At 53.0% G+C, this 24,180-nt stretch overlaps 1 protein-coding gene across 10 annotated transcripts; it reads right to left on the bottom strand.

Annotated features, from left to right (window-relative positions):
• Positions 1-565: 565 nt before the first annotated feature.
• Myo1c (myosin 1C) lies at positions 566-22,910 on the bottom strand. 10 transcript variants are annotated; one of them, NM_001414168.1, is made up of 32 exons: positions 22,681-22,910; positions 16,063-16,218; positions 15,844-15,959; positions 15,157-15,355; positions 14,998-15,078; positions 13,328-13,507; positions 13,148-13,246; positions 12,844-12,957; positions 12,688-12,759; positions 12,237-12,356; positions 12,037-12,119; positions 11,731-11,836; positions 11,544-11,624; positions 11,196-11,287; positions 8,636-8,730; positions 8,510-8,556; positions 8,332-8,412; positions 5,938-6,043; positions 5,651-5,768; positions 5,063-5,176; positions 4,910-4,986; positions 4,522-4,590; positions 4,346-4,430; positions 4,083-4,242; positions 3,767-3,850; positions 3,126-3,219; positions 2,984-3,039; positions 2,683-2,818; positions 2,530-2,600; positions 2,351-2,448; positions 2,118-2,217; positions 566-1,845 (listed from the first exon to the last, which is right to left on the bottom strand). In NM_001414168.1, the coding sequence occupies exons 1-32, from the start codon at positions 22,753-22,755 to the stop codon at positions 1,819-1,821; spliced, it is 3,192 nt and encodes a 1,063-aa protein (NP_001401097.1). In that variant the 5' UTR covers positions 22,756-22,910; the 3' UTR covers positions 566-1,818. The 10 variants fall into 10 exon arrangements, with proteins under 10 accessions (NP_001401097.1, NP_075580.2, XP_087430345.1 ...); NM_023092.3 differs by lacking the exon at positions 22,681-22,910 and adding an exon at positions 17,428-17,616; XM_087574219.1 differs by having other exon boundaries at positions 568-1,845; positions 15,157-15,449; positions 22,681-22,882.
• Positions 22,911-24,180: the final 1,270 nt, after the last annotated feature.

Below are 24,180 nucleotides of genomic sequence, written 5' to 3'. Positions count from 1 at the left end.
CCAAGACATGTTCCCAATGGTGTCTTTGAGTACCTACAAGTGGATCTCTCTCGGACAATAAAATGGTCATTGTTGACAAGTAGCCTTTTCCACCCAAGCCACTTTGGACTGGATTCATTATTTGTTATCCCCAGAACTAGAAACAAGCCTCTGAGCTTCCTCAAACACCAGTTTCTTTATGAAGTGCTAATCCCTCTCAACCTGAGTGCTTTTCATCAGCATTGGCCCTTGGGCTTATACTGCCCATGCTAGGTCCCCTTAGTCCAGCGGTGCTGCCAGACCAGATGTTTGTTTGCCCAAATCCAGAGCCCTGTGCCAGTACAACCATTGCTCTTTTTTTTTTTTTCAAGACAGGGTCTCTCTATATATATCCCTGGAACATGATTTGTAGACCAGGCTGGCCTACAATTCAGAAATCCAATTGTCCTGTCCCTGCCTCCTGAGCGCTAAGGCTTGCAATACCACACCCAACTTGGTTCTTGCTATTGTTCCTAAGTAGGTCTATCTCCTTTCTTCTGTTCCAGGCCACCCAGGCCCTTTTCCCCCAGCACTCACAGGGACACGGTGTTGGCAAATACATATTGTTTTATTTAGTGTTTCTCTGGATTGCAGAAGTGTCAGCAGTGGGCTGAGAAACCCAGAGGGCACAGAGAGAGCTGGGCAAACCCAAGGACCTCTGGGGTGGAGAGAAACAGCAGAAAGAAGTGATGCCCCTGCAGTTCCTCCAAGGCCAGCCCTGTCCCCATGCTCCCAGGTCATAGAGGTACCCAGAGCCAATAAAGACCGTACTATATTGGGTCAAAAGTATGTGTGTAAGGAGTTGACATCCTAAGGCATAGACCCAGGTAGAAGACTCCCTCCCACCTGGTGGCTCCCAAGGGTGATTGCTGGTCTGAGAGCCAGGGATATACATAAGACACAACCCTTGCTTTATGGGCCTCCTTGTCCCTGGGAAAGGCAGTGAGATGTGCTGAGGGCGAGTTTTACTTTAGGGTTTGCTCCAATCTTCTACTGGTAAGTCTTCCTCCCTCTGTGTGCCTGTCTCCATCTCTGTGATTTGCCTGAACCAGACAATTCTCTGAAGTCTTTCAAACTCTTAAGACTTTCCCCCAACTTTAGAGTGCCCTCAGACTGGGGTGAAAATATTAAAAACATTTTTTTTTAATGCTGGGGATTGAGCCCAGGGTCTCACGCATGCTTAGCACCAGTTCTACCTCTGGGCTATACCCCAGCTCCTAAAAGGACATTCTTAAGGCAGGAATATGGGGTAGGCAAAGGTGGCCTCAGCTTCTTGGTGGAGGTCATAGTGGGCTGCAAAAGGTGCAGGTGGATGGACAGACAGACAAGGTGCCAAGGGAATGAGGAGAGGCTTGGCCAGAGAGGGGGGGCCTCAGCCCAGCCCAGTCAGTCTTTCAGCTACATTCCTTGTCCTGTTTGAGTCAGGGAAAACACATCCAGTGTGTTTAGGATAGGAAAATGACTTTTTTAAAAAAATAGTTTCCTATAAAGCATCAAAAAGTCTCAGAGAAAACCTCAGTTAAAATTCCCTTCTCTTAGATATTTGGCATCAGCAGAGGGCTGGCCTGGCCTGCTCAGACCTCTGCTTTTCTATTGCTTGGCCCGGCCTGGCCCACTCCTGGGGAAGCTCCCTGGTTCCTGATCACCTCAAGAGAGGATGAGCAGGGGGCAGGAGTCTGCAGGTGGGCTTTGAGGGTGTCCCTGGATCCCTGTCTGGAAGCTTGAGTCTTTGGTAACTGGGAGGGGAGGAGGGGACTAAGCAAAGCATCAGGAGTCAGGAGGGGTCCACCGGCACCTTCATCACCGAGAATTCAGCCGTGGGGCCACCTATGGGGAAAAGGCCAGGAGGAAGTGGAGGAGCTGCAGGGCTTACAGTCCTGCAGGAGTTTGGTCCTGATGACTTTTCTGTTCCCACAGCAATAACTGCGATCTTCCCCATACTTTCCCATTGCCCTCCTTCTTATCACCCTTTTATGGCCACCATAGGGGCCCAAGTAACTCCCCTCTCATGGGTCTCAGGAAAAGGGGGACACATAGTCCAAGGAGAGCTTGGTGGTCAATGGTTCTACCTTAGACCCAGGACAGCAGGTCCCACTCACCACAGCCAGGTGGCCATTCTTAGCCTTGGTGATGAGAAGCTCTGAGCCAGATGTGAAGTCGATGATGCCATCCCTGCCTGGACCCCCTGCAAACGTGATGCTGGAGGCGAGGAAGCACATGAAGACTTGTTCACAGAGATGGATCCCCTAGGTGGTCCTGCCCCCATGTCCTTGAGTCACACACACACACACACACACACACACACACACACACACACGCACGCACGCCTCACCTGCCCTGGTTGATGTTGATATTATTCACACGGTCAGCACTGAGGGCCGTCTTGGTTAGTGTCTCGATCACATGATCGCTCTGCAGTACCACATCTCCCTGGGGAGCACAATGCACGGATGAGTCAAGCCTTGTTTAGGGCTAGAGGATCCCTCTGCCTCCTGAGCCCTAAAAGGGTACCTTCTGCTTGCTGTCTTCACGCTGCACGTGAAGCACAAACAGGCTATCACTCAGGCTACTGACGGAGATTCCTGAGAGGGGAGAACAGAGGTCAGGGAGCGGTGGTCAGAGCAGGGCTCCTTCCCACCCCTGCAGGCCTTCACTCTGGCTAACCAGTTAGGTTGGCATAATCAATTCTCTGCTTGACTTTGGCATCCTCCACGATGACCACAGCACTGGGTGTGAGCAGCAGCTGCCGGGAACGAGGCTTGTAGCCCTTACGGTCGTATTTTACCACAGGCACTGCATACTAGAGACATGAAACAGTGTGAGGGGCAGGGTTGGGTTAAGGGGTTGCAGGGACAACTTCCTTGCCCACTGATAAAGCCATGACCCACTTTCTCTGGCCCTGGGATGGAGAACTGTGAGAGGGTGGGGTAGAGTGGGGTGGGTTAGAGTTGCAGCGGGTTCTTACCTGGATGGGTTCAGAGCCCAAGGCCTGAAGCACTCTGGGGCTGATCTCCTCTGTGCCTACATCCAAGATAGGAGAAAGGAAAGTCAGGTTAAGGCCAGAAAGGTACAAGATGATGCTGGAAGGCTGGAGAGAGGGGGCTCACCAAGCCGTGTGCTGATGAAAAGTCTGGGGACACTCTGGGGGTAATTGTCCTTCTTGCCCTTGAAAATTTCACTAGCCACCGCCTTTTGCTGCAGCTGAAGAGACAAAAAGAATACAGTGTCAAAGGACTGGGAACACACTGGAGGGCAGTCCTAGCAGCTCCCTCATCAGCTCTCTGGTCCCTAACACCAAGACTCCCTTCCTAGCCCATCGTCCCCACTCAACAAGGCAGAGAGCTCTCCAGAGGAGTCACGGCAGGCCATCAAGTTTCAGGTTTGACTTTGGAAATGATTCCCACCAGGCCCTCGAGCCCCTCAAGATCCAGATCCAGCTTAGGATCATGTAGGGTTATCTAAGGTCCTCCTCATCCAACACCATGGTAAATACAAGGCACATCAACAGCTGACACTAATAACTGAGTGTGAAGCTGGACCAGTCAAGGCTTATACGCTTCTACCAATGAAAGCGAGCTCGTCTACAACATGGCTTCCATTGCTTCCTCAAATTTACTGCAGCCTCCACTTCCTATATGAAGTCCAATGAAGGCCTGGCCTTCTTTTGGGGGTACAGTATCTACCAGGCAAAATGCATGCTATTCCCAGGGCCCCTACGGCCAAATACTTGCGGCCAAGTTGTCCACACCTGCTGCTTCCACTCAGGGCTGATACTCCGGCAGTATTTCCACACCATGTTCTTCATGCATAGCTCCCGGAGCAGCTCCGAGGCCTATGTGAAGAGCAGGATCAGAGCAACTTTCCAGCCTGTCCTTCCCACTGAAGGCCCTTAAAAAGCCCCTCAAGCCAGACAGTCCTGTGGAGTGTTTCTCGTTTTCCTAACCCATTTCTCTTGTCTCTCCCTGCTGAGTCTTCCCTGGCCAGCTCTCCCGACACAGGATCTGAGGATTCCTAAGCTAAGTGCCCTGATTACATCCCTAACGCAGCAGGGAGAGCCCACAGACCTCTCTCAGGGCAGGTGGGGGTGTGGGCCAGGAGGTGTCCAGAACATTCCGGGGTAGTTGTCGCCTCAGGTTAAGCAAAAATGACGTGCGCACGTGGTCCAGGAAGAAGGCATTCTCAGGGCACCGGGGTGCATGACGCAAAATGAAGCCACGGATGAGTCTAGGGGTGGAGGGTCAGACACAGCTGGGGTGAGAAACCGAACAAAAGATCCCCACACTCACTTTGATCTGTAGTTCCCACACACTGGCACCCCAGCACTCACCTACGGATAGTCTGGGCTGCCCACTTCCTTTTGGCTGCCTTCCTCCGGCCCAGTGTACCGCGCCACCAGGACTGGATACAGATGGCTGTCGATACCACAGATAGCTGACCATTATCTTCTCACCATGGCGGCCCCCACCCCCAGTACCCCCCCCAAAGACCCCTGCACCCCCACACCTGATCGCTTCACCCGGAGAAATTTCTGCCGCCAATGAAAGCCCCTCCACGCCGCCTGGATCTTGGTGGCTATGATTGGGGGAGAAAATGAGGTGTCAGAGCTCAGAGCCCTGGTCGAGGGCCTGGCACGGTCAGTGGTGTAGGAGTGAGGAACACCCGAGTAAAGGGCTGTGTGAGGCGAGTCAGTGAAAGACGGGAGGGGAGGGTGGGGATGGGTTTGGTATCTGTGTCCAGAGGCAACTGGGGTGGCTGGTGGCCTTTGCTGGGGGTGGCAAAAGGGGGAAGAGACTTGAGCATGGCTGGGCAGGCTTCCTGGAGAGAAAGCCCAAAAGCAGTGGTTTCTATACACCAGGACCCCTGTGGGACAGCAAAGGTGAGTCTCTCTCACCTAGACTCTGCCGTCGGACTTCCAGGGAGTCCTCTGTGGCAAACAAGGTCTTGGGGAATCGGATGAAGATCTTAGTCCTGGGACGACAGCAGTGATCAGCCTGGGGACACCACCTCCTTCATCCTCCAGGCCCCAGAAACAGGCCCCACTTACCTGCCCATTTTGTACTCTTCTGGCTTATAGCCAAGGTGTCTGACCAACACAGCCACCCCATCCTGGGGCCGTCCTGTCCACACGGGCCATGTCTCTGGGCACAGTGACTTGTACCTAGGAATGGAGGGGAATTTGCTGGGAATCTATAGGTGCTCCCACTGGCGGGTACATGGTACATATGCCTGAGGGTCCTCATTTTAAAGATGGAAGACTGAAGTATTCCCATCTTCCTAAGGCAGAGATGGGATTCATATCCTGGTTGGCTCAGGTCCTGTCCTCTGAATAACTACATAGTTATAACATCTTCTCTGAGCGCTGGTGACCACCATCTCTGGTGGCAGCTCTTCCCATGTCTCTCACCAGGGGATTCAGGGAGGGTGGAGTTGTGTACCTGGCTTATAAGTCTTTTCTAAGACTAACATTAGGCCTGTAGCAGAAAAAGATTACTGGCCTGGGTCTTACTGCTGCTGAAGGTCTCTGTACCCTCACATCTAAAATAGAGTTATAACCGTCCCTCCTCCCTCACATGGTCCAGTCGGTGCTCACCCTCCCAGTTCATCCATTCACTGGTGGGCTGACCACACCCACCTCTGCAGGAAAGCCTCATATTTTCGACGGTAGGCAAAGCCAGCTCTGCGCACACGCAGATTCTCCATAAGTCCCAGGTACTTCACTTGGTGTCGGATGAGCACCTCATCAAAGCGACCTGAGAGGAAACAAAGTAACAAAGTGACCTGATGAGCACCTCATCAAAGCGACCTGAGAGGAAACAAAGTAACAAAGTGACCTGAGACTAACAGAGATGGTCCCCGGGCTCCTCCTGAAAGGAACTGTTCCCATCTCAGAGGCACAGCTTATGGGGTTGGAGGACCTACCCGGCTGTTTGGCGTCATTTGGCTTGATGCACCGGATATAAGCAGGTTCCTTAGACCTCAGGATCTCCACTAGCTGCAAGAGGCTCATCTTGAACTGGGTGGCCACCTGATGAGCCAAAGGAGTATAGGAGGTTGGCTGGGGCTGGGTTGAGGCCACTAAAGCCTGCATGTCCCCTCTGCCCGCTCCTTCCTCCCATCAACCCTGCCTCATACCAGAAGGGGCTGGATTTCCTCCTCAGGGTCCTAGTGACATTATTACACTCCATTCCCTCCACCCCCCTTTTTTGATGCCGAGGAAGTAAGTCAGGGGCTCGTACTCATTAGGAGAGCATCCTATCTCTAAGATATCTCCACTCCCTCCTTATTTTCGAGACAACTGATCTGTCTAAGGAAAAGTGCACGGGGAAGATCTTCTGGAAATGACCCGAAATCGAGATTGTGAGCATCAGTAGGAGACAGCAGGGGAGAAAGACAGTCTAGGCAGATGAAGGGCTAAGCAAAGGCTTGATGCACGGGGAGCTACAACCTTGCAAAGATTTAAGGCAGGCAGAGGCAGTGTATCAGAGCAGGATAACACTGGAGAGACTAGATTTTTCTCTTTGGGAAAACAGAGAACCCATGAGGAGTTTGGAGCAAGGGAGCAGCAATGAGATCTGTATGATAGATTATTTCTTCGGCATTTATGTGGAAGATAGATTGGGAGGGGCCAGTGGGGAGCCAGGAAACCAGGGAAGAGGTTGGCTGGCTCACAGGCCCAATAATAGGGACTGACTTGGAGCGGTGGTTACAGGGACAAAGGAGAGAGTTAAGTACTCAGGCCCAGGGGTTGGGGATTTAGCTCAGCGGTAGAGCACTTGCCTAGCAAGCGCAAGGCCCTGGGTTCGGTCCCCAGCTCCGAAAAAACGAAAAAAAAAAAAAAGTACTCAGGCCCAGAAACAGGCATCACCTGGTGTATGAATGAAAGAGTGGGGGTGAGGAGGGTTGGAATGGGGGGGATGGAGTCCTGGTCTGGGTAGAGAATGGTCCTGAGTGAGAAGAACAAGGCTGGGGGGCTGGGGTAGGGGGGTGAGGAGTGGCAGCACTGTCACTGGATAGGAAACCAGAGGAAACAGAGCATGGCAGGAGAGAGTGTGGAGGTCTCCGAGTGGGGAGATACTGGCTGGGAAGAGGAAGAGGCTCAGGCAGGAGGCAGGGAGCACAGAGTCAGGACAGCAGGAGCAGGGTCCTGGGTGGGCACCACAATGTGATCCATCTGGAAATACTCTGGTCCTCTCTCCCTCCCAACCTGGAGCTGTGATAACCTCTTCTGGTTCATCCCAATAGCTGCACCTCTACCGTCAGCTGAAGGTCCCCTGCATTGGGCACCATGGTCACATGTGCCTTCTCCAGCCTCTCCTCCACTGTGTTCTTCTGTTCAACTGTCTAGCTTGGCTTAGCCTCTAAGCGTATGTGCTGACCTCCTGCTGTCTACAGCGACCCCCTCCAGGTCCAGTTGACAAGCACTTACTCATCCTCTTATCTCAAATGCTGCCTCTGCCTTGGAGTCTTCCCAGACCCCTCCACCCCCTCAGGCAGTTTGCTTCCTCTTAGGGGTTCCCAAAGCACCCATGCACACAGTCCCCAGGCCAGGGACTTTTCCAGCTCTTTCATTCAGCATCTGGCCCTGACCACAGCGGGCTGCGAGGACACCTATTTGTCTCTGATTCCTCAGAGCTGAGAGACATCTGCTGACTAAGCCGATGCACACAAGCACCCACATAGACAGGGGTGCCATGGGTACCCTAGAGAGAGAAGCAGGGAGGCACACAAGGGCCAAATTTGGAGAAAGGTGGCTCCTGGGTAAAACCAGTTCCTGACAAGGCTGTCAAACTCGAGTTTGATTCCCAAGACTTATGTGCTGGAAAGAGAGAACTGACTCTAATGACCTCCATTCACACCCTGGCACGTGTACACACACACACACACACACACACACACACACACACACACACACACACTCAAATAAATAAATGTAATAAATTGGGAAAAAGGGGGGGGGGCTGAAGAGATGGCTCAGTGGTTAAGAGCACTGACTGCTCTTCCAGCGATCCTGAGTTCAATTCCCAGCAACCACATGGTGGCTCACAACCATCTGTCACAGGATCTGATGCCCTCTTCGGTCTGATGCTCTTCTGTCATGGAAGCAGGCAGGCAAACAAAGCCCTCATAGACATAAGTAAATAAATAAATCCATTGGAAAAAAGAAACAGGCAAAGATGGCCCTGAGAGCAGCTTCCCACAGACACCGACGGCAGTGCGCATGGGTATTAACACACACACTCACGGGCACAGTGCCATGTAGGATCTGGTCTGTCCCCAGTCACACACACACATTCAGTGTCATAGCCTCTGTACCGTCTCTGGCCGCTTCTTGTCACTGAGCTCACTCTTGTCAAAGCACTGGGCCATGATGGGGTTCGTGGAGCTGCACATGGTCTGCGAGGCAGAAGAGGAGTCAGGGTTGAGCATGAAGTCAGAGGTGCACACAGAGCTGTGGGTACCCACCCCGCCCCAGTCCACCTGTCTCCCTCACCTCCTTCAGGTTCCGGAAGAGGAGGTCATTGTTTTTATCCAGAAACCCTGCAAGGGGAGAACACGAGGAAGGTGAGGGAGTGCCCGAGTCCCGCCCCACTGAACCCAGCAGCATCAGGGTCCTTACCAGTCACGCTGTAGGTCACCTCTCCCGCATAATGAAGAAGGCGGAACTCCCCTCGGTCGAGGGATTTCCTGGTCTTCTGGTCAGCAAGCTTGTGCCTGAGGACAACAAGAACAGGAAACTACAGATTTCTGACCTGGGGCATGCCCATGCCTGCTGAAGAGGCTTTAAGAGCCATCCAGGAAGGAGCCAGCAGGCCCTTGGGCCGTCCCACAAATTGCACACCATGTGGCAGACTGCGCATGCCTGCCTGCTGCAGGGTTCGCAGAGGCTCAGAACAGCAGACAAACTTGTCCAGGGATGCACAGCTCCGGGGCTAAGTGCTAGGCTTTTTTTTCTTTTTCTTTTTTTTTTTCCCCGGAGCTGGGGACCGAACCCAGGGCCTTGTGCTCGCTAGGCAAGCACTCTACCGCTGAGCTAAATCCCCAACCCCCAGTGCTAGGCTTTTAGGGGGCAGCAAAGTTTTCCGTTTCAGAATGGAATTTGTCCCAAGAGATTACTTATATTCTAAACTTGCTTGTGCCCTTTAGCCTGCCTTTTACTTTTGAGAACGATTCTGAGTCTGTAACCAGAGATCTAAGCAAAGATTTAAGGCACAAAAGTGAGTGTGGTAGCCATGTTCTTACAGCAGAAACCTGGAGGGTGGGCTGCATGGGAGGTAGCTCATTGACAGGATGCTTGCCTAGCATGTGAAGTCCTGCGCTGCACATCCAATACCTCAAAAGTAAATAAATAAATTAATTAAATTAAAAAGTTAAAAAAAATTAAAACCCTGGAGAGGCTCCTTGGGAGCTCTTGAGGCAGGGCAAGAGCTGTGAGGTCCCCAAGGGTCACAGTTTTTGAAAGAAACATTTTGAAGAAATTCTTCTGATTGATGATACAGGGGAAAAAAAAAAACCTTAAAACATAAGATTATCCTGAACTTTATACACAATAAGTTCTTGACTTTAGGAAAAAAAAAATGTATAGGAAAAGGCAGGAAGGAAATGCCTAGAATTGTTACCATAATGACCGCTGGGTAACAAGGTCACAGGAGGCTTTGCACACGTTCCAACTCTTTCTAATGGTAGCATTATTCTTATAATCGCAAGTGAAGTTTATTGTTTGGTAAGACTGCACATGGCTGTAACCCTAGCACTCAGGCAGAGGAAGACAGGATCAGGAGATCAAGGCCATTCTTCTCTACAGAGTAAGTTCGAGGCCAGACTGGGCAACATGAGACCCTGTCTTAAAAAACCAAAACCACCTAGGCATGGCTTCAAACACCTTTAATCCCAGCACTTGGGAGGCAGAGGCAGGCGGATCTCTGAGTTCAAAGCCAGCCCGGTCTACAGAGGGAGTTCCAGGACAGCCAGGCCACACAGAAAAACTTTCTTGAAACAACAAAAGAGCAAAACAAAACAAAAAAACAAAAACAAAAAACAGGGTGGGGGGAGATGGGGGACACAAATATCAGATATGGCAAAGCAGGCCTTTAAGTCCAGCAGAAGCAGGTGCTCTCTAAGTTCCAGGTCACTCAGGACCACAGTGATATCTTGCCTTAAAACAAACAATATGGCTCCCCCTCAAAAAAGAAAAAATTCCCCCAATGTTCTATTTCCTTTTTTCTTTCCTTTTCTTTTTATTTATTATTTATTTTGGATAGGAGCCCCCCACCTCCACTTCTTGAGTGTGTAAACCGTCCAGTATAACCAGAAACAGTTTTGTTTCATGCTTGGTTTTCCTCTATATTGATAAGTAAACAATGCTCAAGGCTTTTGAGTCCAAAAGCCCTGAGACATTGTCCCAAGCTCTATAATCTAAATAGTTAACTTTGACCAGATGAGCGAGCTCTTCTGAGTTTTGGTTAGATGGAGCACAAGAAAGTATCCTTACAGGGTGCCACAGGCTAGGAGGTGTGGTGTGCACCCAGTCTGTGTGCTAAGCTAACCCATTTTAGGTTAATCCTTTGGGTTTTTTTGTTGTTGTTGTTGTCGTTGTTTTTGTTTTCTGTAGACAGATCTTTGTGTAGCTCTGGAGCCAAGATGGCTGTGAACTACTGATCCTGCTGCCTCTACTTCCTAAGGGCAGGAGAGTTCTTGCATAAAAGGTAATTCATGGGCTGGAGAGATGGTTCAGTGGTTAAGAGCACTGACTGCTCTTCCAGAGGTCCTGAGTTCAAATTCCAGCAACCACATGGTGGCTCACAACTGTCTGTAATGAGACCTGATATTCTCTTCTGGTGTGTCTGAAGACACCTACAGTGTACTTACATATAGTAAATAAATAAATCTTTTAAAAAAAGGCAATTCACAAATAAGGAAGCTTAAAAAAAAGTTTCATTCTCAAAAAAAGATTAAGGAGGAAGGGCCAATAGTGGCCCTATCTAACTGTCCCTGTCACCACTTTCTCTGGTGATTAACTTGTAGCTGGTGGTTTGTTTTGTTTTGGGTGCTGGGGATATAAAAGGAGTTCTGTGCTTGCTGGGCAAGCCCTCTACTGCTACCACCCGGCTGTGCCATCCACCATGGTGTTGCTACTGTGGCAGGACCCCAGTCTCCCACAGGTCCTGTAGCCCACTCACGTCAGGAAGTGAGGGTGGTGCTTGATTGTGTCCTCCAGCTTCTCCAGGAAGGTCAGGTCTGTGGCCTCCCCAGGACGCAGGCACTCTTCATCCTGCAGGGCAGCGCACAAGGTGAGGGATTTACGGGGAAGGGGGTGATAAGTAAGGGGGACACCATGTACAAAGGTACAGGTACAGGAAAAGGGGGCAGAGACTAGGGAACCCTGACAGGGAGCCTACAGACTGGGCCAGCACCTCAGTTACTCTGCCCAACCCCACACTCTGACCCAGTGGACACACTTAGAGAGAAAGGAAGGAGGCTTCCCAACGGTTTCCCAGAGTGAGGCTAGACGAGCAGAGGACACACACCAAGATGGAGATGATGCCCTTGAATTTCTCCTCCACCAGGTCACAGATGATCTTGTTGTTGAAGTATTGGACAGGTTCCCACTGCACAGAATGGCGAGGGCATTGATTATAGGGTTCCAGACCCTCTCCTGGGAGCCCCAGTGTCCCTCTCCCCATAACACGCAGGGCACCCCAGGCACACACATACCGCGATGCCCTCTGCCTCGTATTCCTCCTGCTCGGACTTGAGAGTCAGCTCAATGAAGAGCTGCTGCAGCTTCTCATTGCAATAGTTGATGCAGAACTGCTCGAAGCTGGAGGAGGGTGGTGGAGAACCCTCAGTAGTGCCGGGGACACAAAGCAGGGACGGGGGAAGGACAGAATCAGGCACAAGCAGCAGGGCTGAGAGATGCAAAGCAGGGTCACAGCTGGGAGAGGGGGGCAGGGGACAGAGGAGAGGGACAGAAGACATTAGCAGGCAGACTGGCAGGGGTAAAAGAAGAGCGGAACTGACCTGTTATGCTGAAACACTTCGAAGCCATAAATGTCCAGGAGCCCAAGAACTGTGGTGCTTCGCCAGCTGGGGCTCTCAGCGTCCTAGGGCAGCCAATCAGCAAACAGCATGGGTCTCCAGTGTCTGCCCCAGCTCCCACCACAGGCTTCCCTGATCACCCTCCCCGCCTTCTTTGGAAGCAGCATGCACTGAGCGCTCACCTTAGAGGCCAGAGACCTATTGATCTTTCTGACCAACCAGGTGAAAGTGCGGCTGTACACAGCCTTGGCAAGAGCATCCCTTGCATATGCAGCCTGTTCAAGGTTCAGTGGGCTCAGGAGCTGCCACAGGGGAAAAGACAGGAGATGAATGCCTCAGACACCCTTCTGTCCGACGTTCCCTTAGACTCAGGCATCAGACAAGCACATCCTCACCACCTTGCCTCCTGAGCTTCGTGAAGCCGGAGGGTTGCGGTGCTATTTGGGACACCAAGGGGAAGCTGGAATAGCAGCCCCAATCTTGGAGGTGGGAGCCTTGGACAGCTCACTGTACCTCTCTGAGCCACCTCTAGCACTACTCAAGGCCCCAAGCAGACAAGTGGAGGGGAACAACAGGCCAGGGCTCCCTAGGACTGTGCACACCTCCTGTTTCTGCAGCCAGTCTGAGCCTCACCTCTTCCCCCTTGGCGATGATCTTCCTGTGGGTCAGGGCTTCCCTCAGTGTTGTGCCTTCCACACCAAGGAGCTGTCAAGGGTGGGGTGGACATAGTGAGGGGCTGGCTCCTCTCGTCTCAGCGCCCCCTCTCTTGCCTCCGCCTGCCACACTCACCCTGGTCAGATATTTGAGCTGGTTCTCAGTAGTAACCTGGGCATTGCTGTCCTCATCAGCAGCAAAGTGGATATTGCCCAGATGTAGGACGCTGGCCACGATGCTTAGCAAGTCCTGAGGTGGCAGCAAGGAGTACATGGTGGTTATGGGGTGGGGGGGTCAGAGCAACTTAGAAGATGCTCAAATAGGGCAGGAGATGGTTGGTAAGGCCCTCAGGAGTAGAAGGGGGCTTGAGTAGAAAAGGGTTCCAAAAGAAGTGGGTATATTTGGGCTGTGAGGAGGAGGGTTCACAGAGAGCCCTAACCTCCACTTCATCCTCAGTGAAGTCAATGACTGACAGCGCCTTCCTCACAACCTTCCAGTCACTCTTGTCATTGATGGAGGAGACCTTGGCACACTGGCCCTGCAGAAAGAGCACAGCTGGGCTGCCACCACTGGCACTGTGCCTCCTGGGTGGCACCAACCCTGCCTGCCAACCACTCACCTTCACCAGGTACAAGTAGCTCTGGGGGTTCCGTTCCAAGCCCAGACGACGAAGAGCCTCCTCCTCCCCCCCCTCCAGGAGCTGGTAAAAGACGTGGAAGTTCCGTTCTCCGTGATTCTGGTGTACCACTCGAGACTTCTCCAGGAGGTAACTGAGAATGTGGCCTCCCACAGGGGCACCCTGTGGGCAGAGTGGGGAACAGGGATGGTCAGCTGGACCAGGAGAAAGAAGTTATCTTCCTCTTTATCCCCTGTAGTAAAGCTGGGCTCTAATTCTAGCTTTGCCGTTAGCTAAGTGGGTCAGGCACCCGCTCTGCTCCCACCTTGTTCATCTAAGAAATAGAGACATAGCTCAGTGGTTGAGAGACAGCTGCTCTCACCTCAGTGGGTATACATACATATGGGGCGCGCACACACACACACACACACACACACACACACACACACACACACACATGCTGAAAAAAGAGAAAAGAGAAAGACTCAACTCAGCTACTTCTGGAGTCATGTTTGTATGCCTACTAGACACTGCAAATTTAACAAGCCTGACGGTGCATTCCAGCTTTTTCCTCTCCCACAGTAACCCCTGCTTATGTCCACTCATCTTGGTCAGTAGCAACTCTGTCCTGGAAGTTATTCAAGAGGGAAGTCTGTAGTCCTCTTTGGAAGCCCCCCCCCCCACTTACTTCCTGTATCCAAACAAACAGCCAATCCTGCTGCTTTAACCTTGAAAACATCCAGAATCCAACTTCTGCTCATCACCTCTGTGTCTACCACTCTGATCTGAGAAGCCGCCATCTGTCAGCTACATTACATCAGCCTCCTAACCGGTTCCCCTGCTTGGCTGGGTTCCTCTGTCATCTACTCCCAACAAAGGCCAGAATGACCTTTTCAGTAGGAAAGTTACATCACGACACGACTGTTCAAAACCCTCTGATAATTCCTTTTCACTTAGCTTTTTAAAGAAAATTCTTGCTGGGCTCTGAGGATAGCTCTCAGAGTAGCTGGTGCTCTTAACATGACTTAAGTTCCTTGGTTTAATTCCCACACCAAGGCAAAAAAGAAAGAAAAAACATCTTTACAAAGACCTAAAAGGCCTTCGGTGTATCTGGCTTCCCACTCCTGTTTTCCTGGCACCTTGCTTTCTCCTCCAGCTTGAGGCTTTGCTGTAGTCTTTAAACACACTAAGGGCTCTGCTTTTGCGAGGCCTTGGTCCTCATATCTACCTGGCCTCACACCCCAGGCATCTGCTATGCCTGCTCCCCAGCCCACCAAGCCATTACTGAAATGCCATCTCCAAGTGAGGACTTCCCTAGTTGCTCCACAAACCCAGCTGTGGTGCTACGCCCCTGTCATCTCCAGCTCCTCAGGAGGATGAGGCAGGACAGGCAGGCTAAGTTTAAGGGCAATCTGGACTACAAATTGAGACTATGTCATTAAAATAGAAGTTGTTACTTATTTTATTTCCTGCTAAGACCTGACTTACTATGCTTCTGTAATAATGCACCCATCAGTCCAGGAGGCAAGATCTGTTTGATTTCACTGCTCCAAGAGCAGCACCCGGAAGAGTGCCTGGCATACAATAGGCACTCAACAAATATTGAACCTACTGAAGGGCTAACCTACCCCCTCCTTATCTTCAATAGACCCGCAGGTCAAACTTCAATATACCTTGAAGTCAAACTGCACATCCATGTACTTCCCAAAGCGGCTGGAGTTGTCGTTGCGGAGAGTCTTGGCATTCCCAAAGGCCTAGGAGGGGATAGGAATGTGACGGGAGCCTGGCATTTTCTTGTCCAACCCTCTCCTCAGACGCTGCTGTCCCCTCACCTCCAGCACAGGGTTGCTCTGCAACAGGCGGTCTCGCACTGCGCCACCCCTTTCAGGGGCTGGGCAGGTCTCTGCATAGAACTGGAGCAATCTCTTGGTGGCCTCTGTCTTCCCTGCCCCACTCTCTCCAGAAATCATCACTGCTTGGTCCCGACGCTCAGTACGAAGCGCCCGGTATACAGTGTCAGCCACTGCAAACCTGGGGCAGAGGTTTGTCAGGGAGCTCTCAGGGTGGGGAAGCCCCACCCATATGTGACTGGACCACTGTTCCTGTAAACTGTGGGGGTTAAAACCTGGAAGATGGAGAGGAGGGTGGACAGGTGGGAAGCCCTCACAAGGTACACCCGCCCACCTGAGGATCGCTCCAAGTTGGGTGCCAGCCAGAGGGAAGCTGGGCACTTGTATGAGGCTGGGAGTCCTCATAGGTGGACCATGTTAAGATAGTTAAAGGAATAAATACGTCATGAGTGGGAATCAAGCTCAGGAGCCGAGGGTCCTGACTGGTGGACAGAATTCAGACTCAACTAATAAGAACTGAGGTGACTCTAGGGCAATCATGAGATTCCTCACGGTGGTGACCAGTGAGTCACCTGGGGTCAGGGAGTCATTTCAGAGTGGGGTTTGGATGGGGTCATCTTGCGTGAGGATAGGGAGGGTCACTCCTGGAAGGGCGAGGGAATCACTTACAGATGAGGCGGCACTTCATAGAAACTGACGCCACGGTAGCGTTCCATATGTTGCCGTGTGTAGATCTGTAGGTCCCGGTAGGGGTTGACAGAGACCAGGACAGGGCCAATGTAGGTCTGGGGGTGTGGGGTAGAAGAGAAGGGTCAGAGGCTTTTCCTGAAGGTTCCTGGTGCCACCTTCCCCTAGGTCTGTGGGCCCAGCACTGCTCATGGCTCTCACATAAATGAGGTTCTCCCGGAATCGACGCCGGAGGTTCTCAATGAAGGCAGCCTCACTGGTGAAGTTCTCCAGCAGAACAAAGTCTTGCACCCCCACCCGGTCTCGGGCAGTCAAGGCGCTCTCCATGGTCACTCGTACCCCGTCACTGCCCAGGGCCTGTGGGAAACCAGCCACAAGACTGTCAGAGTCTGTAGGATGTAGAAGGCAGGGGCACTTGGACACGGGCTACAGAACATGTTCCGGACATATGGCTGGGTCACAGGATGCTGGAATGCAGAAAAGAGATCACATGGGACACATGGACCATGCACACAGCCCACAGGGGCACCGGGGGCTCAGCAGGCACTGAATAAGTGCATGGAATCTAGGAAGGTGTAGTTTTGGGTGGAGAAAGGTGTGGGTTATGAGAAGGAGCTCCTAGGAAGGGCAGAAAAATGCTGTGTTGACCTTGGACAAATCTCCTTTCTCAGGGCTGCTTCCTCTTCAGAGGAGAGGAGTGAGCTAGTTCAGGTGACCTCAAATCCCTCAGCTGCATGTTACAGGTGCTTTGGAGGACAAATGATTCTGAGAGAATTCTGCAGACAGGGAGGGGCCATTTCTCCTGCTCTCATCCACCCCAAATTCCTAGGACTAGAAGTTGTTTAGGGATCAAGCAAAAGCTCATGTCCCAGAAGAGGGTTTCTCCATGGGCCACCACCTCAGCTGGACTTGATGCCCACCCCAGAAGGGGTGGCCTGTCCTCCCTCAACTGGGCCACTCCCTCCACTCCAGCTGCTAGGCTCCCTCCACAGTTGAGAAGCCTCAGGAGATGGAGGGTTCTCTCAGGGGAAACCCAGCTGCCACCCGAGGGTGGGGCAGGTACAGGCTTAGCTAGACCCTCAAGCTGTGTCCAAGGCAGAGCTTTCCTTTTGAAGAGGGCCTGCAGGATTTAGAAAATGCTGGGGGTGGGGGTGGGGGGGTCAAGGAAGAGAAAGATATTGGGAGCCGCTGTAAATTCCAGGGAGGTCACCAAGTCTCCCCTGACCCTGGCTGTTGACCCTAGTTGCTCAGGAGTCCTCTGGGGCCTGTCTCCCTCAGACCTGCCCACCACTGACCCACCCAGCCTACAGCTGCGGTCAAACACCGTCACAGCCACCGCCCCCTGGTCCTCAGGTGGGAGGGGTCTTAGCAGTCACCAGGGGCGATCACATAGCCCTGGGTTCGAGCGTTCTGCTGCCCTCTCCACCTCGGCCTCCTGTCCTAGCAACTTTCAGGGACATCTTCCACCGAAATTCCTGGGCCGTGCCCGCTTCAAGGATGGCCCAGGAGCGACACAGGCCACCAAGAGACACCCCAGACCCCCAACCTGCCCGCGCCCATGCTCACCGACGCCCGGTAGCGCATCCTGCCGACCTGGTGCCCTGCTCCGCTGCCCGCCGCTTAATCAGTGCTCCGGCGCAGCGTCACCGAGGGAGGGGCTAGCCCCCCCCCCCGCACTGCCCCTTGCAGGCCCTTTGGCTTAGGGGGATCGGAGTCTCGACCCCTGGATCCCACTGTAGCCGGCCTGGCCAGGCTGGGTGGGAGTGGGCCTTGGGACCTAAGAGGGGGAGCGCGAGGGGCGGGGCCTCCTGCGTGCCGCGGGATCCGCCTGAGTCAGGTTTTCCAGGAGGAACGTTGTTAGTTCCAGGGTGGGGCCCGGAACCCGCGCGGCCGCCGCGTCTACACTGCTCCGGAACTCACTTCCGGGCTCGTGTCTACAACACGGGCCCAGACACCCGGCGCGAAACCAAGGCTGAAGCCCGTGGGTCACCGAGGAAGCAGGATTTCCCTCCCCACCCCCAACCTCGAGTCCCGGGAAAGTTAAAAATAGAACGAAATGTCCAAATACGGCCAGCGCCCCGGGACAGGCGGAGCCTCTGTACGGGACACTGTCCACCCCCATACACACTCCCGAAGGACTGGCTCCAGTCTTTAAATCCTTAGAAAAGAGATTGTTGAGACAGGGTCTCATTGCCGAGCCCAATCTGGCCTGGAACTCATGATCCCCCTGCCTCAGCTTCCTGAGTGCTGAGACTACAAATTTGTGCCAAGGGTGCCTGAGGAGAAAAATCTCTTGAAAGATCTCTTTCCCAGCAAAGAAACAAATCCTAGGGTCAGAGTTGGCATCAGGCTGCCTTTTATTTTACCCAGCACGGCCCTAAAGAAGCCTAAGTTTCCTGGGTGGGTTTCCCTTCTGACTTTCCTACGGGTGCAGCCTTATGTTCCAGATCGAACATCCTCCAGACTCAGTGCCCTTCCCCATGGGCTCCTCTCCTCTCTCCCTTCCCTTCTGGTCCCTCTGGATCCCTGTTCTTCCCTGAACACAGGCCATCAGCTGTCTGACCTATCCAGCTCCAGGCAGAGCATCCTCACTGGTTCTCTGACGACACCAGCCCTTCTGAGGCCCCGAGATGAGTGTGTGTGAGGAGCGGAGTGGACTCTGGCTCACTTTGGATATCTAAGGCAAAACAAAACAAAAAATAGCCTAGCCTTTTCTTACTAGCAGGATGATCAAGTGCCTTAAGAGACCGACCGTTCTTTAAAATGAGGCTAATACTTGCCAGAATTGTTGAAATGAAGCACCGACCAAGCCCTCAACAACACTACCCTCTTCCTCTTTCATTACACACACACACACACACACACACACACACACACACACACACACGCTTGGGGGACTTGGAGGAGAGTCCACTCTTCTTGTCTAGTGAGGAAAGCGCCCGCCCCCTATATCTGCCACTTGCAAAGGGTTCTCAAGTGCCTTATCTACTCCTTGCCCTTTGTAAGGAGCCTGAAGCGTATATCGAGGACATAGACTTGGTGTAGGGAGGAAAGGGGAAATAAGGACCCAGAGCACCAAAGCGTCGCACCCCTTGGACCCGGGCTCCCTGGGGAGGAGGTGAGCCTGCGACAGGTGCTGCCTGCAGCCTCGAGGGGAAGGATGGTTCATTACTTCGTGAACAACAGCCTGAGCCGCAACCCGGGGATGGGGGTGGCGTGAGGCACCAGCTGGGGAATCAAACTCTTTGGAGCGGGCCAGGGGAATGGGTGCTGCAGGTAGAAGATGGGTAAAAGACAGGGCAAGGGGAGCGTTCTCTACGATGTCCCTAGGTTTAAAAGCATAGAGAGGATACGACCTTCAGCCTACCCAGAGCATTAGAAGACCTGGGGCAGGAGAGCTTGGAGTCCCCAGCTGGGCTCGCTCCCCTCCCCCTGCCGCGGCCTCCTTGAGCTGCCTCTCTGGCCAGTGGAGTCTGGGTGGGAGGAGCGCGCTGGAAGGGGATGGGCTTCGAGGCCGCAGTGCCCGCCCCGCCCCACGGCGTCAAGCGGCTGGAATGAGGAGAATCCGCGCGTGGAGGGGTCCGGCGGACTTCACCCATCCCGAGCGGCGCAGCCGCATTCCTAGGATGCCCGCTGGCGCCCCCGCAGCCACCGCCCCGCATCGGAAGGAGGGTGTGTCGCCGCCGCCCAGCGGGCCTTGGGCCAGCCACAGTCCTGGCAACTACTTAGTCTGCTCCACCTCTCTGGACAGGAGCGTGAGTCCAGAGAAGGGAAGTGAAGAGGGAACCAAGGGTATGAGGGACACCACCATGCCAGGCACTTCCTGCGTTCTTAGCTTATGTCACTCCTGTCAGTGCTGGAGGCTACACTATGAGTTCTGTTGTTATTCTGTTTCAGAAGGGGGAACTGAGAGTAGGTAGGTGAGACGCCTTGTTCAAGATTTTTAGACTTGTATGAGGAACGGAACGGGAACCCAGGACCCCTAATTCTACCACAGTAGTAATGCCCTGATCCCTTCCAACAGTTAACAGGACTGCACTGACAGTTTTCCTCAGTGACCTAGGACAGGAACCTGTGTAGTGTTTAATGGTGGCAACTGGGGAACAGGTGAGGGCCATGGAACCCGCAGCATGGCCCTGGGCTTCAGGCTGGAGTACACCTTAAGTGTACCTAACACTTAATTCCTAAAAGCACCTCTGGGGCTCCTCCTACCTGGACAGATGTGTGCTAGAACTATGGGGAATGGGGCTGACAGCAGAACTGGTTCATCCAGTGGCCCTAACCCAGTGTTTTTGAGCCTGACCTCTGGTGAAGTGAAAGGCTGGAGGAACAGCTCTGAACTGATTTTCACTGAGGCAAACAGGGAAAGCACAACTTGAGCCTGCCTCGTAGGTCAGCACCGGGCACAAAGCAGATCCTCTTGTTTTGTCTCACTGTGTAACCCAGGCTGACCTGGGACTCAGCAGCCTCTTGCCTCAGCCTTCCTAGTGCTAAGATTACAAAGGTGTGCTATCATGCCTTGCTCAATTTATAGTATCAAATCCATTTTAGGTCTTAGTCGAGGCTGCCCCATCAGGGACTATTAGAGGCTTTAGAGAATGTGTGTGTGTGTGTGTGTGTGTGTGTGTGTGTGTGGTGTCACCAACAGTGCCTAATTAAGGACTCTGGCTCCAGAACCATGGATCTTTGCCCTGCCAGAATTCTTTACCCGAGAATCCAGCAAAAACAGAACACCTTGCCCCTGAATGAGTTTTCACATTAATTGTCCTTCCCTGGAAGGGGGGGGCAGCATGTCTAGCTGGTAATCATTATCCGGCTGGCATTCAAGGCTGGTTCTCGTCCCTTTACACCAATTAGATCAGTCACCACCTGTTAAAACCTTATTCCTGCTGCTCCATCCTGCTCCTCTTCTGGACCAATGTAACAGCCTTTTGTTCTCCTGTCTGGCATTTACAAACGCAAATCTCACAGTTAACATCTCAGGTTAATGGAGAGGAGGCTTAAAAAGCACAGCTCCACAGATGCAAAGCTTCCCCTTCACACTCTCTGCTTCTTGTCGAGCGCTAGAGAACGGTCTCAGTTTACTGCACTGCTCCTGCATTAATCTACAACTGAACAGGCGCCTTCTTTCTTCACTACTACACACAGCAAGGAAGTGCTGGTTGTACCCCTGATGACAACCACCAACCATGCACTTCTGTACGTTCTGTGGTTTTGCACCTGCAGCTTCCTTAGCCCAGCTCTCTTGGCCTACCCACCTCACTTAGTCATCCCTGAAGAATCAGTTCAGGAATCACCTTCGCCATAGCTCCTTCTTAATATCTCCTAATACACAGCCTCCTCCTTAATAAATTAAGTACTAGTCGTCCGTTTCCTTGTCAGATTGCTGGGAGGCTGCTCCGGTCTTAAGCAAGCACTCAGCTAGGCACTCAATAACCCACTGGTGGGCGCCTGCATGAATGAATGAATCTCAGAGGCCCGGAGTGTGAGCAAGAGGCTGGCTCATGCTGTAATTGAATAAAACTGTGGGCCAGCCATTCATTCTTCCATTCATCTCTGAGCCCCGCGCCCGCCGCATTTTCACAAATGGCTCGGCTCGCAGGGATCACCCACGCGCCTGAGCTCCAGGGGCGAAGGACGGGAAGGGGCGGGGCTCGACCAGTTTCTCCGGAACCCAGGGCTGGGAGGGCCTGCGGGAGTGGCCCGGAGGGAGCACCGAGTGCCTGGATCCCGCGCCCGCCCCCAAGAGACTGAGCTCCAGTGCCTCCAGGTCCTGGGACCCTGTAATAGTCAGGCTGAGTGAATCCTGCCTCAGCAATACCCAGCTAGAGGTAGCACGACCACAGCTCTGGCAGCTAGCTGAAGACGCTCAGCCCCCTACCCCTCCAGCCATCTGGGACTCTGTGGCTATGTCCCCTCCCTCGTGTACCCACCGGCTTGGTTCTTCGGGTGATCGGGCGGGGGCTGGGCTGGACGGCGTGGCCACCTCCGGAGTCCGAAGCCGGGGTACGCTCTCCCCGCCCAGGACCCGCTAGGGGACGGGCCGCCGCCTATCGTCATCCCCCGCAAGGCCCAGGCTCAGGCGCGCGCGCGCGCCCTTGGGCCCCGCCCCGTGCTGGTGGCCCTCCCCAGGGCCCGGACCAGCGCCCGTCAAGGCTTGGTGCTGCACTTCTCTATTAACTCGAAGGACGAGACGCGTCACAGTTCTATTCGGGCGCACGCGAACACACACACACATTCCTCCAGTAGAAGACCCAACTCACTCACACTGTAGTACTTGATGGGTGAGAGCACCAGATGTGATTCTCAGTCTTTAAGCAAACCAGACCCTCACCTCACTATACTGCCTTGCATGCTAGGCCAGTTCTTCCCCATTTCTAATTTTCTCACTTCTTTCACCCACCTTTTCGTTCCATGCTGCTAGAGTTGGGAAATCCCAGTCTTGCGTGCCCAGCGGGGAAAGGGAAGGGATTAATTGTACTGTACGTCCGCAACTTTTACATGTACTAGTCTTTTGGCGTCAGAGCACTGTCATCTTGCTATCTATGTCCTGTTACCAGATAAGCCTTTTTAGGTTGAGGGAGCTGGCAGAGGAGTTAAAATCCAAACCTCCGATTTGAAGAAATTCCTTCTAGTAGCCCATAGTCCCTTACCCCTTCTTCCCACGTACTCCTTGTCTTAATGGTTTCTGCCCCCATCACAGATCAGAACAGCTCCTCAATGCTCATGTTTTTCTAGTGGGATGTACAGAAGAGGTCACCCGGCTCAGGAGAGACCCTACCACCATTCCTCCCAGCCCACAGTATCATCATAGCTTACAAGTTTGCATGGCCTGTGGGGATGAACCACCCGGATGATCTCTCCCGTTGGTATCAGTTCTACTTGTAGTGCCATTCCGCTGTTTGAAGAGCCAGCCTGCAGAATGCAAAAACTGCCCAGCGGCCCACTGGCTCTGGCGGCTTCACCGTCTCACGCAGGGAAGGCCAGTTGGTTCTGCTTCAACTCCAGCCCCTGGGGATGTGGCTGGTCCAGCTTCTCAGGACACAGCTGGAGCAGTCCAGGTCTGATTGGGAGGTCCCTTGGCCAGAGGGTTGGGGCAGGAAGAGGAGGGGCTGAAGGATGGAGGAAATGCCTGTTGTCTCAGGTAACCAGAGAGGCTGATGCATCCACCCATGAGGGACCCTGGGCTCCAGGTCAAAGGTTAGGAGACAACTCCCACCCCCTTCCCAGCAATTCCTTGGCCGGTCCTCTCAAGCTGCCCTCTCTCAGATCAATTAGAGAGCCAAATAATCATCCCCTAACCAGAGGCACATGTCTCCACAAACCAAGAGGATCCCTTACGCAGCATCGACCCTCTTGAGGTTCCTGAAACTTGGCTGCCTCTAAAGGTAGTGGGCCTTACACCTTTTTTTTTTTTTCCGGAGCTGGGTACCGAACCCAGGGCCTTGCACTTGCTAGGCAAGCGCTTTACCACTGAGCTAAATCCCCAAGCCCACCCCCCCCCTTTTTTAAAAAGTGTTTGACTATGTAGTTTGTCCCTGCTAGTCTTGAACTTATGGACTCAAGTGATCCTCCTGTGTCCTCATGCTGGTAGGATAGGCAAGTGTTGACCGCTTGACTACATCAATTTTTTTTTTTTTTTGAGGCTAAGGCTGGTCATGCTGGGCAGAAGGGACCCTTAGGAACAGCAAGAAGACTCTACCCTACCCACTTCCAGAGCCTCAAGGTAAGTTCCTGGGTCCCTTGGGTATGTGTCCCCTCTGTTTACTTTCAACTGTATTCCCCCAACCCCCAGTGTTCCTGTTTTTCTGTCTTCATTGTTGCTAAATCACAGCTGACATTTTCCTGGCCTGGAACTGAGCTCTGGTCTCCAGTCATTCCTTATAGGAAATGAGAACGAACAGGGAAGTCAGGGGGAAACAGACTTTTCCAGAAGGAGAAGCTGGCATGGGAGGGGCAGAGGCACCCTAAGCCTACTCTGATACAGATGGCTGGGCACCTTCCCTTTTCTCCTTCAGTTTCCTCCGCCCAGGAAAGGCCTATAAAGCTTCCTTCCTTTGGGAAGCACATCTATCCAGAGCAGGCTCATCCTAGTGGCCACACAATGGCTCTTATCAGTCTCGGAGCCAGGCACTGAGACCCAGCACACACCAAGTCTCACATATTTCCTGTTTCCACCCAACGGGTCAGGGGTGGGCCCAGAACAGCCATATCCTGACTGGGACCTAAGAGGGAGAGCAATCCCCTTCCTTTTTCCGCCTCTCAATCACAGCTGAACTCAGCCTTCCCAGTTCAGGAGGGATCCTGCACCAGGACACC

This window comes from Rattus norvegicus, chromosome 10 (assembly GCF_021556685.1).
Source record: "Rattus norvegicus strain SHRSP/BbbUtx chromosome 10, alternate assembly SHRSP_T2T, whole genome shotgun sequence".
NCBI classification, from domain to species: domain Eukaryota; kingdom Metazoa; phylum Chordata; class Mammalia; order Rodentia; family Muridae; genus Rattus; species Rattus norvegicus.
The sequence above is the reverse complement of the archived record's forward strand: the minus strand, read 5'-3'. Positions and strand labels throughout refer to the sequence as shown.